This window comes from Martes martes (genome assembly GCF_963455335.1).
Source record: "Martes martes genome assembly, chromosome: 8".
NCBI lineage: Eukaryota > Metazoa > Chordata > Mammalia > Carnivora > Mustelidae > Martes > Martes martes.
Window position 1 is genome coordinate 5,410,899 of NC_137895.1, and position 13,007 is coordinate 5,423,905.

At 58.8% G+C, this 13,007-nt stretch overlaps 1 protein-coding gene across 1 annotated transcript; it reads left to right on the forward strand.

The window, feature by feature from the left end:
• Positions 1–900: 900 nt before the first annotated feature.
• On the forward strand, positions 901–11,983 carry PNPLA5 (patatin like domain 5, triacylglycerol lipase; the record flags this gene model as incomplete). Its single annotated transcript, XM_080812191.1, has 9 exons — positions 901–1,093; positions 1,469–1,701; positions 3,661–3,726; positions 4,006–4,215; positions 5,674–5,734; positions 6,825–7,010; positions 8,925–9,057; positions 11,225–11,341; positions 11,899–11,983. 9 exons carry the CDS (start codon positions 901–903, stop codon positions 11,981–11,983), a joined length of 1,284 nt encoding a protein of 427 aa, XP_080668317.1.
• Between the last annotated feature and the right edge of the window lie 1,024 nt (positions 11,984–13,007).

A 13,007-nucleotide genomic window follows, 5' to 3' on the forward strand; every position in this document is an offset into this window, starting at 1 on the left:
AACACCCTGATGGACGCCTCAAGTCATTTGTTTGGGGGTGCTTAATTTCACCCCTTGCCTGTTCGACTTCCAGAACCACTGCCCCAGTTTGAAGGGTGTGGGCACGTTTTCTTGGAGGCCTTTCCTGGCCGTACAGGCGCCTAAGCCTCTCCCGGGCTCAGTGTCCCCAAAGGAACACGGGCACCGCGGTCCTGACCCACGCAGCGTTGTGAGGACGACTGCAAAGAACACTTGAGCACAGTGCCCGTGCCTGCTGTCCCAGCTGTCCCCCCACCCCCAGGTCTGCGCCAGAGGACCAGTCATCAGAGCAGGAAGGGCTCCGTCGGTGCTCGCCTCCAAGGGAAAACTGCGGCCCAGAGCGAGTGAGGAGTTCGGGCAAAGCCACACAGCTTGCGGCGGCTGACCCCGGCTGACCTCGGTACCTGAACCAGCACAGCTGCCGAATGAAGTCCGGCTTGACCCCAAAGGGCGGGTGTTGCGGGCCCAGCCCTGCCACTTGCCCGCTAGCACTTTCCTTCACTGCCCTCAGTTCCCTCACCTGTAAAACGCGGGCGGGAGGAACCCTTCTGCTCCCAGAGATCAGGCGGAGAGCCGGCGCCCCTCCCCCGGGGCGGGTCACCCCGCCGTCGCGGCCCGCGATCCACCCCCCCGCCCCCCGCCAGCAGGCGTGCGGGGGCGACGCCAGGGTACCCGCCGGGCTACACCTCGGGGCCAACCTGCAGCGCACCTGGGGGGGCGGGGCGTCGCGGCCCCGGGATCTCATTGGCTGGGGCGGCGGGGGGCGCGGCGCGGGGCGGGGCGGGGCTCCCGCCCGAGCGGTTCTTCTGGGCGGAATTCCTGCTCGCTGCTCCAGCGCCCCCTGCCCGGCCGCCGCGCCCCAGCCCGGCCGGCCCCACCGCCATGCGCTGCTACGAGGACGAGGGCAGCTGGAGCCTGTCCTTCTCGGGCGCCGGCTTCCTGGGGCTCTACCATGTGGGCGTGACCCGCTGCCTCAGCGAGCGCGCCCCGCACCTGCTCCGGGGCGCGCGCCGCTTCTACGGCTCTTCGTCCGGGGCGCTCAACGCCATCGCCATCATCTCCGGCAAGTCCATCGGTGCGTGGGGGACGTCGCGGACTGGGGGGCACGGGGCGGGGTAGGGAACGCGGGCTTCACGCGGGAGGGAGAGGGCGCGCTGCTCTGTCCTGCTCCCTTTACCCCCAGCATGATCCCAGGGGACCCCGAAAAGGTCCCTGAGGACCTGGGGTACGGTTACCCTTGTTCCGAGGACTGAGCAGAGCTGGGGAGGCTGTTCCCAAGATCAAAAGGTGGACAGAGCATTAGAATGTAGGGCCGGGGACAGATACTCTGAGCTGGAGAGGGGAAGACTCTCCACTCCCATGGTACCCGGGAAGGAGGTCAAGTCTTTGGGACGGATGTGGGCAGGCCCCCTGGGTGACGGGGGACCCCCTCCTCTCCCCACGCCCGCAGACTTCTGCTGCTCCCATCTCCTGGGCATGGTCAAGCAGGTGGAGAGGCTGAGCCTGGGCATCCTCCACCCGGCCTTCGCACCCATCGAGCACATCAGGCAGCAGCTGCAGGACAGCCTGCCCTCCGATATCCACATCCTGGCCTCCCAGCGGCTGGGCATCTCGCTGACTCGCTGGCCAGATGGCCACAACATCATAGTCACTGACTTTGCAACCCGCGATGAAGTCATCCAGGTGAGCCTGTGGTGGGACCCACGGCCTAGAGGCAGGTGAGTTCGCTCCATCTCTGCAGTGACTTCCAGGTGCTTCCAAGGGGTGGACAATCCTTCCCAGGAGTGGGGGCGGCGGGTGGCCGCTTGGTCACTCGAGGCTTGGGTTTGTTTACAAATGAGAGAACGAGAGAGTCGAGGTACAGAGAGGGGCCACAAGGTGAGAATGGAGACTCCTCGCTTGCTTTGGGAAGGTCCCTCGGCGGGACACAGAAGGGACTGGCTGGGGAGGGGGCAAAATCCAGCTTCTGTACTCAGGGCCCCTGCTTTCCCAGGGGGGGTGCCCGCCCACAATGGATTAGGAAAAAATCCACTTTCGTTATAAAACAGGATGCGGTGACAGAGAGCCACAGGGTCAGGGAGGGAGGCCAGTGACAGGCTGTGGGAGTGCTCAGGTGGGCCAAGTAGGGATTAGGTCCCTGGGAAGGCTCAGGCAGGGAGGGAGACAGGGAGGGAGGCCTGGAGCTCTGCTCCCCGTTCTTATCAGGGTCTGTGCCTTCCCCCCAGACAGAGGTGCCTGATGTAGAATCTGCTTCATCTTGCTGACCCCAGCACCCAACATGGGGACTGTTTCTGAGTCTGTGATGATCAGATTCTTAGTGCATGCGGGAGAGGGGCCAGCCCCTTGCTGTGAGTGCATGTCCATGGGCTCTCGAGGAAGCCAGCCAGGGAGCCTCAAGTTTATCCCAGCATCTTCACCTGTATGGCACATAGCACAGGGCCTAGCATGTACTAGGTGCTCAGTAAACATTAGCTGCTGTCACCATTATTATTAATCTGTGGGAATGAGGCTCCCGCTTGCATCTCCAGCAGGTTAGAGGCAGGATGAGCTCTGCCTCTCCCGGAGAGGGCTGGACAGGTATTTTCAAGTAGATCACGAGACAACGTCCTGTGTTCCGTGAGCTTGGTAAGTTCTAGGTCAGTGGTTCTCAACCAGGGGTGATTTTTGCCCCCTGGGAACATTTGGCAACGTTGGAGGTGTTTTTGGTTGTCAAAATTCTGTGTATATGTGTTTGTGTGCACACATGCGTGCCATGCATGTGCGTGCATGCGTGTGCACGTGTGTGTGTGCGCACACGCGTGCACACACGTAAAGTACTGACAGCTAGCAGGTAGAAGCCAAGGATGCTGCTAAGTATTACACCATGTACAGGACAGCAGCCTCCCACTCCACCCCCCACTCCCAAGACAGAACTCTCGAACCCCAAATGTCAATATGTTAAGCATCTTTTTCACTGCAGGACTTGTCAGAGCCTCCACAGGGAAGAGTAGACAGTGTTTTCCAATTCCAAGTGGATAACGAAGTCAGGGTTTCTTTTTTATTTTTAAATATTTTATTTATTTATTTTTGTGTGAGAGAGGGTGGGCATGAGTGGGGGGAGGTGCAGAGGAAGAAGCAGGCTCCCTGCTGAGCAAGAAGCCCCGACATAGGACTTGATCCCGGGACTTTGGGATCATGACCTGAGCCAAAGGTAAATGCTTCACCAGCTGAGCTCCCCAGGCACCCAGAAGTCAGGGTTTCTTGTTTGAAATTCATCTGGTTGGGTCAGTGTCTAGGGAACACACTTTGGGGGACACATCTAGATCATCGGTACAGAATGCCTGCCTGCTCGGTAAAGGAGAAATGGTACTTGGTGCCTCCATTTGTCCTTGTGGTGGTGGTGGTGAGGGCATCCCAGCAGCAGTCTCAAGTGAGCAAGGACCCATCAGCGGGAAGAAGAGGGCAGGTGTCATGACAGGCCTGCGTTCAAATACCTTCTTAGCCTTGCGAATTTGGCTGGGACTGCGAATTTCCCTCCATTGAACACAAGACTGATGCCAGCAAACTTTGCCGGCGGCTCTGGGGTTAGACACCAGGCCCAGAGCGGGTTCTGAACGCCAGGAGCACGAGCGAGGTGGTGTTTGTGCTGACTTGTTTTCCCAGGCTCTGGTCTGCACCCTCTACTTTCCTTTCTACTGTGGGACAATTCCCCCCGAATTCAGAGGGGAGGTAAGTGCACTTTTGGGGCCTGATGGCCGAGTCCCTGCCCTGAGCTATGGGTGCCAAGTGTACCTTCTGCTGAAAACCGTGTGGGTGGAGGGAACTGTGCTCCCTGAGCACCTACTATGTGCACCCGCTCCTGGTGCTCGGAGCATCCTGGACTAGATGGTCCTAGTGGCTTCGGGGCAGCTAGAGGTCACCGGCTGCAGCCCACTTCTGGCTGGTGGTTCCGTGGCAGTGTGGGGACAGGAGAGGGCACTCTGAGCAGACAGTCCCCCTGAATTGCAGCGCTACATCGACGGGGCTCTGAGCAACAACCTCCCCTTTGCGGACTCGCCCTCCACCATCACCGTGTCCCCTTTCCACGGGACAGTGGACATCTGCCCCCAGAGCTCGTCGGCCAGCCTGCATGAGCTGAATGCCTTCAATGCCAGTTTCCAGATCTCCACAAAGAACTTCTTCCTGGGGTTTGCCTCCCTCGTACCCCCCAGCCCTGAGGTAGGTCGGGCCCCAGTGCCCGCCTTGATGGTGTTAGAGGCTCGGCCATGATCCAGGGTCTTGTGAATCAGGCTATGTTCCCACCCCCACCCCACCCCACCTGACCTCAGGGCAGTTCGGATACAGGTTCTGAGTGCTACAGCCAAGTTCTTGAATCTGCGGCGCGTGGGGCTCAAGGCACGTCCGTCCTGTTCTTGGCCTGCTTGGGGGAGTGTTGAGTTAACATCGAGGCAAGCTAACACAAGTCCGCTGACTGGGGCGTGAGCCAGGGTTCTGCTGCTACTCCTCTGGGTCAGGCTTTGTGGGAAGGTGCTACTACCATCTCCGTTTCTCAGGGGAGGACCCAAGGCTCAGAGAGGTTGAGCAGCTTATTCAAAGTCACACAGCCTGGAAGCAGCAAAGACAGACTTCAAATCGGCAGTGAGGCTAGAACCATGCTCTTAACCCCTGCCCTAGACTGTGGCCAGATTTGCCTCCCCAGGAAGGCGAGGCATAGGCAAGACAAAAAGGGACCGTAGACCTGGATTTCTTGTTTTATGCCCCTGACATTTCTGAAAAATGGGTCATTTGACAACAAAGAGTTTATCTCCACAACCTGCTCCTCTACCCAACCCGTGCCCTGGCCTTCCCCTATTCCCACATTCATCCTATGGTTCTGTAGTGTTTTGTGTTGTTTTTTACTCTAAGTAAACTCTGCACCCCACATGGGGGTCGAACTCATGACCCCGAGATCAAGAGTCCCGTGCTCTTCCAACTGAGCCAGCCAGGCACCTGGATTCTGTAGTGTTTTGTAGTTTATGAAACAAGGTCGTGTTCATTTACTCTGACCTTCCCTCTACCTATGTGGTGGATGGAAAATCTCTGCCACTTCTTAGAGACGAGGAAGCCGGGGCTCCCGGAAAGGTGGGGTGGCCATCCTGAGGCCACACAGTGAGGAAAGGCAGAGCTCCCTCCTGGACCTGCAGGTTCGTTGTCCCCACTAGGAGAGCTGTGACTGGGACAGGTGGGGGTGCCCCCCCATTTCCTCTGCTATCTCAGGCTGGTTCTGGAAATAAACATCAAAGGACAAAGGCAGCCACCATGCACTGATGCACAGGGAAGCAGGCAGTGTCCCGGGTGTCCTAGGCCAGGCCACCTTATCCCATTTTCCAGAGGTGAGAACTGAGACCGAGAGCGGAGAGTCTGGAGCTAGAGCACCCCCCCCCCCCAAGGAGTCTTAGAGGAGGGAAGTGCCACGAGGCTGCAGGGAGGGAAGCAGACGGAGCAGCTCATCCTGTCTGCAGTCCCGTGGCCCTCCCGGCCCAGTACTGGGGTCCTCGAGCCCTGCCGAAGGGGTTCTTGGGGAGCACGGGCTGGGCGGGGATGGCTTCCAGTGGGAGACGATTCTCTTGCCTGTGACCACAACTCAAGGGCCAGGGCCAGGCCTTGCCCATCCCCCTCCACCCTGTGTGTTGGCAGGTGGTAGCCGACAACTGCAGACAAGGCTACCTGGATGCCCTCAGGTTCCTGGAGAGACGCGGTAGGTGACAGCCCCCATGGTGGCGGGGGTGGGGGGCATCCGAGTAGATCCTGCTTTCCAGGTGTTTGCACCGTTAGGGACCTCAGCTCCCGCATTCTCTCCCTCAGTCTCTGCTCCATGCTTGGCCTCAGCTGGAGGCTGGAGACCTCCAGGGGGTCGCACGGGTGTCCTGCTCTTGAGCTGCCCTTAGACTGGTGTGGGGAGACCTCTCCCCACGGAGGTGGAGGGATGCTCAGAGAGGGGGCACCTGACCCAGCCTGGCAGGTGGGCAAGGAGGGCTTCCTGGAGGTGGCCACAGATACGCTAGGCTTTGACTAGTTATGAAGACTAGGGTAACGTTGAAGACAGAAAGGAAGAGGGCATTCCAAGCAGAGGGAAGTTGAGCGAGAGCAAAGGAACAGAGGCAAGTGCCTTTGGGGCACAAAACTCAGTATGGCCCCAGAAGTGTGTGTGTGTGTGTGTGTGTGTGTGTGCGTGTGTGTACCCATGGGGGAGTGGGTGGGCTACAGAGGTCTTCTCAGCTGAAGAGTTTGGAGGTCACCCAGTGCTCTTCGACACGGCAGAGCTGAGATTTAAACCCAGGACGTCTGGTTCCTGCACCCGTGTCGTTTACCCCGCACGACAGCCTCAAGCCCACAGCATCGGGAAGAATTTGCTGAGCACTTAATATGTGCCCAAATCTGGGATTGAGCTTTAGGTTTTCTCTCTAGGTGTTTAATTCTCAGAACAATCACTTGAAGCAGATGTTCATTTTCTCCTTTCTCAAAGAGGGAGGCCGAGGCACGGAGCAGTTAGGTCCCCCAGCTAGCAGCTGTTGACATCGGGGTTCGAACCTCGGACTGCGTCTTCAGGGTCCGGGCTCCGATGAACCACTAGAAAGCGCACGGGAGATGGGGAGCAGAGAAGGGCCAGGGGAGAGCAGGAAGAGGTCATTCGGGAGGAGCCGTGGATCCATCCTGCAGCAAGCAGGTCCCCAGAGCGGGGTTTGCAGATAGAGGAGGATGGGTGGCATGGAGAGCCAGGGGTGTCACCGTCACCAGGGGGCTCCGGACATACTGACCTGTCATATCCCTCCTTTCCGCTGACCCAGGACTTACTAAGGAACCAATTCTTTGGATGCTGGCATCGAAGGAGCCCCCACCCCCGGCTGATGGGAGCCAGGACACCGGCCACGACAGAGGCCAGAAGGGGGACCTGTCTTTCAACTGGGCGGTGCCCAACGTGCTAGTCAAGGATGTGCCCAACTTCGAGCAGCTCTCACCAGAGCTGGAGGCAGGTATGGGTCCTTCCTTCATGCACTAGCTCCCCTACCCCATGCCCTGCATCCAGGGGACAGGGGGCAGAGACCCTGCCCTGCTGGTGCTCAGGGGCTGGAAGAGGACAGGACTCCTTTATTGAGCACCTACTGGGTGCCAAGGGCCTTTCGACCTGAGGTGGCATTCACTCTGTACCACAACTGTGGCCTACGTGCTTTCCTTACCCCATTTCCCCGATGAGGAAACCAAAGCTCAGAGAGGCAGCTGGGAGATTGAAACCCAAATCTGTGCCTCAGAGAGCCAGGTCTTGGTCCACGGGCCAGGGAAGGGCAGGGAGTCCTGAGGGACGTGAGAGAGGCACACACAGAAGGTTCTGGACTCTCCACGTGGAGAGGGACTCGTTTCATCCTCCCAGCAATACTCTGAGGACGGCACTGTATTGTTCCCATTGTATGGATGAGGAAGCCATAGCACAGAGAGGTTAAGTGACTTGTCCAAAGTCACACAGCTAACTAATAGCCCAAGTAGGGCTTCCATCCTGAGCCATCTGGCCTGCTCTCCTGCTTAGTGACCCCAAAGTCACAATGGCGCAGCAGGAGGGCCCAGGCATATGTCCTGGTGGCAGAGATGTGGGTTCGAACAGCATCTAAGTGAGACTGGAGGGGAGGAATCGGCCAGACAAAAAGGAGAATAGGAGCGTCCAGGCAAAGGCGTGTGCAAATGTCCTGGGTTTAGTGGGGGCAGGGTCGTGGTTGAGGGGCAGGGGAGCAGAGGCTGGGAGGGTCAGGCAGGTGGCTTTGAAAGATGCAGGAGGAGAGAGATGGGGAGCCGCTGGGGGTTGCTTACTAGGGGCAACCCATCCTTTCCAGAGTTCACTGCTGCTCTGAAGTGTAGGTCCTGCGTTTACCGCACCTAGCTGGGAGGGGATGGGCTGGGCGGCAGGAGGGGGGAGCCCGGGAGGAGAGATGATGGTGGTTGAGTCTAAATCAAGGACAGTGTGGGTGGGCAAAGGGGACGGGGAGGGTCCCTCTTCTACTCTGCACCGGGGACCATACACGGCTTGCAGAAATGGGCCTGGATGTGTGCGGAGCCCCTGAGGTCCAGGCTTGGAGCTGTGGGGCCAAGGCGGCATCCCTGCAGCCACATGGGGGCACCAGAGAGCCGCCTCCACCATGGGACCCCGAAGCCAGCAACCCCCCCCCGGACCCCGAGTTACCTGACCCGCCTTTACAGACCCCCCCTTAGTCCTTGCCCACCTGCCTGGAAGGTAGGTCCTGCCGGGAGCCCCACTTTCCAGAGGTGGTAACGCAGGCTCAGGGAAGGGAAGGGACTCAGTTTGGAGCCTGGTCTCTGTGCTGTGTCCTCTCTGAACCCTCCGCGTGGCTGTCTCTCCGCAGCACTAGCCCGAGTCAAGGCTGGAGGCCCAGCCATGGTCTGAAGACGAGGATTTGGGCTCCAGCTCTGCCCTGGCCAGGATGCCAGTCCTTTCTACCCTGGTCATTTCAGGGACTGGGGGCTCAGGACACGGTTGTTGTCATTCCCGCTGCTGCTGCTGCTGCTGGGAGAGGGGCAGGAGAGATGGAAAGAACTCAGGGAGCCTGAGTCCTTGGGTCCATCTTGGGAACCTTGCCACTTCCTGGCCTGGTCTTTGGGCAAGTCACTTCCCTACTCTGAACCTCAGTCTCCTCATCTGTGAAAGGGGCACGCCCTGCCGGTTTGGGGGCAATAGTGAGAGAGCACATGCTGAGTGCCCAGCCCTCTGCTGCCTCAGACTGGGGGTGGATCAGTGCTGTCTCTTTCTCTGCAGACAGGGGTCGGGTGGGCAGTTTGTGGACTGCACAAGGTGGAAAGGGGTTCAGGCCACCTGCCCTAAGGGTGCTGGTGAGGGGGCTGGCTGGGGGGTGTGGATGTTCACGCCATGGCTTCTCTTATAGCGCTGAAGAGAGCGTGTATGCGGGACCCCAGCCCCTGGGCCCGCTTCTGCCGTTCGAGGCTTGGGCAGGCACTGACCTACTTGCTGCTGCCCTACACACTACCCTTCGAGTATGTTTACTTCCGGAGCAGAAGGTGAGGCCCAGCCAGGGGTTCTGGGGGGGGTGGCGCTGGCTTGTCATCGGGGTTGTGGGGGAGCCCATTGCCTCAGGCAGGAGGGGCAGTTGGCATGCTGGGTGGGCAGAACTTGGCTGGCGTCCCCGGGCCGCTTGGTGCTGGTTGCACAATCCAGAGGAATCCCGCGGGTTCTCCTCTGCAAAATGGGACTGGTGGGGAGATGGTGGGCAGCTGTGACCGGTGGATTAGGAGCAGGGCCTCCTGGCTGACGCTCTGGCCCCTCCCCTGTCTCTACGACCTTTGGCCCTTTGCTCTGCCTGTTAGAGCCTCAGAGGAGATGTGCTGTTTCTGGAGACATAACTCTGGGGGCTGGACTGGTTCGGATTAGCTGTGTGGCCTGGGCTGGGTCTCTTGACCTCTCTGGGCCTCAGCTTCCTTTTCTGTAAAACAAGGCCCTTCCAGGGCAGACTGGTTGTGGGTAAGCCCTCACTAAACACTCTAACTTGGCCGATTAATGAATCACTCTGCACTGGTTGGTCATTCATTCCACCGATAGTTATACTGAAGGCCTAGCCAGGGGCCTTGGCTGGGGATCAGAAGGCAGCCCTGACTCAGACCCAGGCCCTGACCTTGTGGAACTCATAGCCCCCAAACCACCACACACTCATCTGTGCAATCACACCTCTGCCTAGAAGTATTCAGAGAGCTCTATACTGGCTGTGATTCCTAAAAGAGGTCTATACTGGCTGTGAACTGAGCTGGCTCACACTAGGGGCTCTCTGGTCAGGGAAGGTTGCCTAAAGAAGGTAACTCTTGAGTTATAATCGAATGGGTGGGTGTCCACTAGGCAAAGAGGGAAGGGAAAAGCATTCCAGAGGGATGGAACCTCATGTGCAAAGGTCCAGGGGCAGAAGGCAGAGGAAATAAGAAGGGGCGGTGGTGAGGCGGTGTGGCAGTGGCTGGCAGGGGCTAGACAAGCAGGCCTCTAGAGCCACGTGAGGAATGTGGTCTTTATCCTAACAGCGTTAGAAGGCAGTGAAGGGTTTCAGTAGAGAAGCGTCATAGAGAGAGCTGTATTTTTAAAAATTCTTTATTCCCTAAAAGGTCAATGACAATGAGCCACAGGTCTGTTTTGCTCTGTGTTGGGTTAATGACTAGATCGGCCCTGCTGCTGAAATTGCTCGTGGACCAAAGCCAGGAGAGAGCTTTCTGCTAACTCAGATTCTCCTCACACTGAGCTGGTCGATTGAAACTACAGGTTGAAGTCAAACAGGATAAGGATAAAGGCTAGACTTTTCAGCTAGAAAAAAAATGTCCATATGTGAGCATTGATGGAGAAACCTGTCCAGACCACTGGGAAATTCAGACTTAGCATTTTTTGTAACTAACATGCTCAATGTGTAGGTTGTAATAATAGAGGCAGACAGTCCAGAAAAAGGGAGGTGATGGTCTAGCTTATATTTTGCTTCTCATACTACATCCTGTGGCCTGTCTGCCCATTTGAGGTCCTGGTTGAGAGGTTCTGCTGAAGGCAGCACATTGTGGGGGAGGCCCCGCTGTGTCCAGTGACTCTGAGATGGTGCCCAGCCAGGCCCTCTCTCAGCTGTTATTGGATGACCTGGTCCTCTGCTGAACCCACAGGGCCCAGGTGGGGAGCTGCAGGAGGGTTTGGAGCAAGAAAGGGCAGTGATCAGACATCTATTTTGGGAATACCACTGGCTGCGCAGGGGAGAGCGGAGGGAGGGCTGCGGAGTGAGGAGGGCAGGTTTGGGGAGGAGAAGGAGGGACAGAGAGAGAGGGAGGAGGTTAGGAACTGCAGGCAAAGCGGATGGTCCTCTTCTGGCAGGAGAAGCAGCTGAGGCCCAGAGAGGTTCCCTGACCTGCCCGGGTCACACAGCTGATGAGCAGGGGAGCTGGGCCGCAAACCCACCCCCGCCCGGCCCCAGAGCCCTGCTCCGCCCTGCCTTGTGCTTGCCGATGTGCCCCGTGGCATGAACCAGTTCTGCGGTGGAGCCCGTACCCTCGGGTGCTTTTTACCCCTTATTCCACTTCCTCTCAGACTGGTGCCTCAGGTCCTCAGGTGGAGGGACCCGTGGCTATGCTCTGGGCCCACGGGGAAGGTGGGCTCCGCTGGGCCATAGGCTCGGGCTTAGCTGAGCGAAGCGTTCTCTGCCCCTTCCTCCAGGCTGGCGGTGTGGTTGCCCAATATGCCCAGCGACTTGTGGTGGATGCGGGGCGTGCTGCAGAGCTTGGCCCTCGAGATCTACTCCAGGTCCAAGGACCAGCTCCTCCAGCTGGTCAGGTGAGGCGGGCAGACGGGCCGGTGGTGGAGCAGGTGTGGCTGTGGCTATTTTTCCCGGACCCTGGGTGGGCCGTCCACACCCTCCGTGTCCTTCTCTCCAGCCTTCCTGTGCAGCCACTGACATAGGCTTGGTCACCGCTGTGGCCAGACCCGTGCTGGGCCTGGATGCCCAGCACACTGGTCAGTCTGCAGGACCAGCTCCCAGAGGACGAGTGCATCTCCCTGCTCGGCCAGATCCCCATCAGCCCATCCAAGAGCCTTCCAGCTGTCCCTACGTGTCCTCTGTGGGGCCTGGGTCGGGGCTGCCCGTCTCTCCCCCACCTGCCCTCCCTACTGCCTAGAGACCCGGCCCAGTTCTCAGCCATCCCTGAACCTTCCCACCCATGTCCGTGTGGCCAGAGTAAGGGCCTCAGGGCTTTCCTCCTAGCAGGACCTGGCAGAAGAATGACCGCAGGGCTCACCGAATGTGAGGGCTGCCCCCACACAGCTCCACCCTGCCCTTGGCCCATCCCTGGCCTCTAAAACCTTGCACTCACCGGCTTCTGTTTCGTCCGCAGCCTGCCCGTCACCCGTCCCCTGCAGCTTGGGGCGGCTCTTCTTGCGGACCTGGCCAAGGAGCCCAGACCTCCCCATCAGGCCTGAGGGGCACCAAGCAGGGCCAGCCCACTGATTGACCTCCCCTGGTCCTTGCCTTGGCCCTCACCCTGTGCCCAGATCTGCCCCCAGTCCTCGAGTCCTGACTACTCTTCTGGAGCTCAGAGCTCCGTGTGGTACTGTCTGCTGAGCGGAGGACAGAAGGGACAGCCCCCCTTTCCCCTCGACTCTTGTCCCTGACTGTGTGGGCGGGTGGCCCCCAGGAGCCAGAAGATGCCCCACCAGCCTCTCTGGAGCCCCTGTTCCTTGGAACCATTCCCTGGGGCCCGAGGACTTCTTTTTTGGGAAAGGCCCAGCTTGTTGGTATGTCCCTTGGTAGCTGTGTCCAGGTCACCCTGGCATCAGAGGGAAAAAGGAAGGTAGGAGCTGAGGCACACATCTTGGTTCTTGAATTTCCATGTTGAGGACCCTGGGCCAGCATCTACTGAGAAGCGGGGTTCGTGTATTTTTACCGAACAATTTTCAGAGTGCTTTACAGGAGATCAAGTGTCAGTGATCAGAAGGCAGATGGAAATGATGGGCTGGGGTGTGCCTCCCCTCAGATCCTTTCTCTGACTTCCTTTGTCCTGTGCTTGCCCCAGGGTGACCCCCATGGTCTGCATCATTCCTGCAACCTTGATCTCTGACTTCCTACTGGGTCCATCCAGCAGGAGCCCCCAGCGGGAGATGCGAAGGTGGGAGGAGGCGGGGGGGGGGGACAACATCTCAGAATCTCACCCATATGTGTCCTGTTGGGGTGCCCAAGGGCCCCAGGCTGCCAGCAGCGTGACACCACCCCCTTATTCCTTAGGAAGGTTCATGGTATAGTAGTGCCTGCACGCCCCTACCCATCCAGGCCCCTTTCTTTCTCAGGCAGAGAGGAGACTGGGACACCAGCCCTCCTCTAGTCTCTCCTGGGAGCTGACCCCCTTTCTGTCCTCAGAGCAGAACCCACAGTGTGTCTTGGCCAGGCCCTTATGAGACACTCAGCCTGAGCAGGGATGGGGAGGGTAGGGAAATGGAGGCAGGCCCA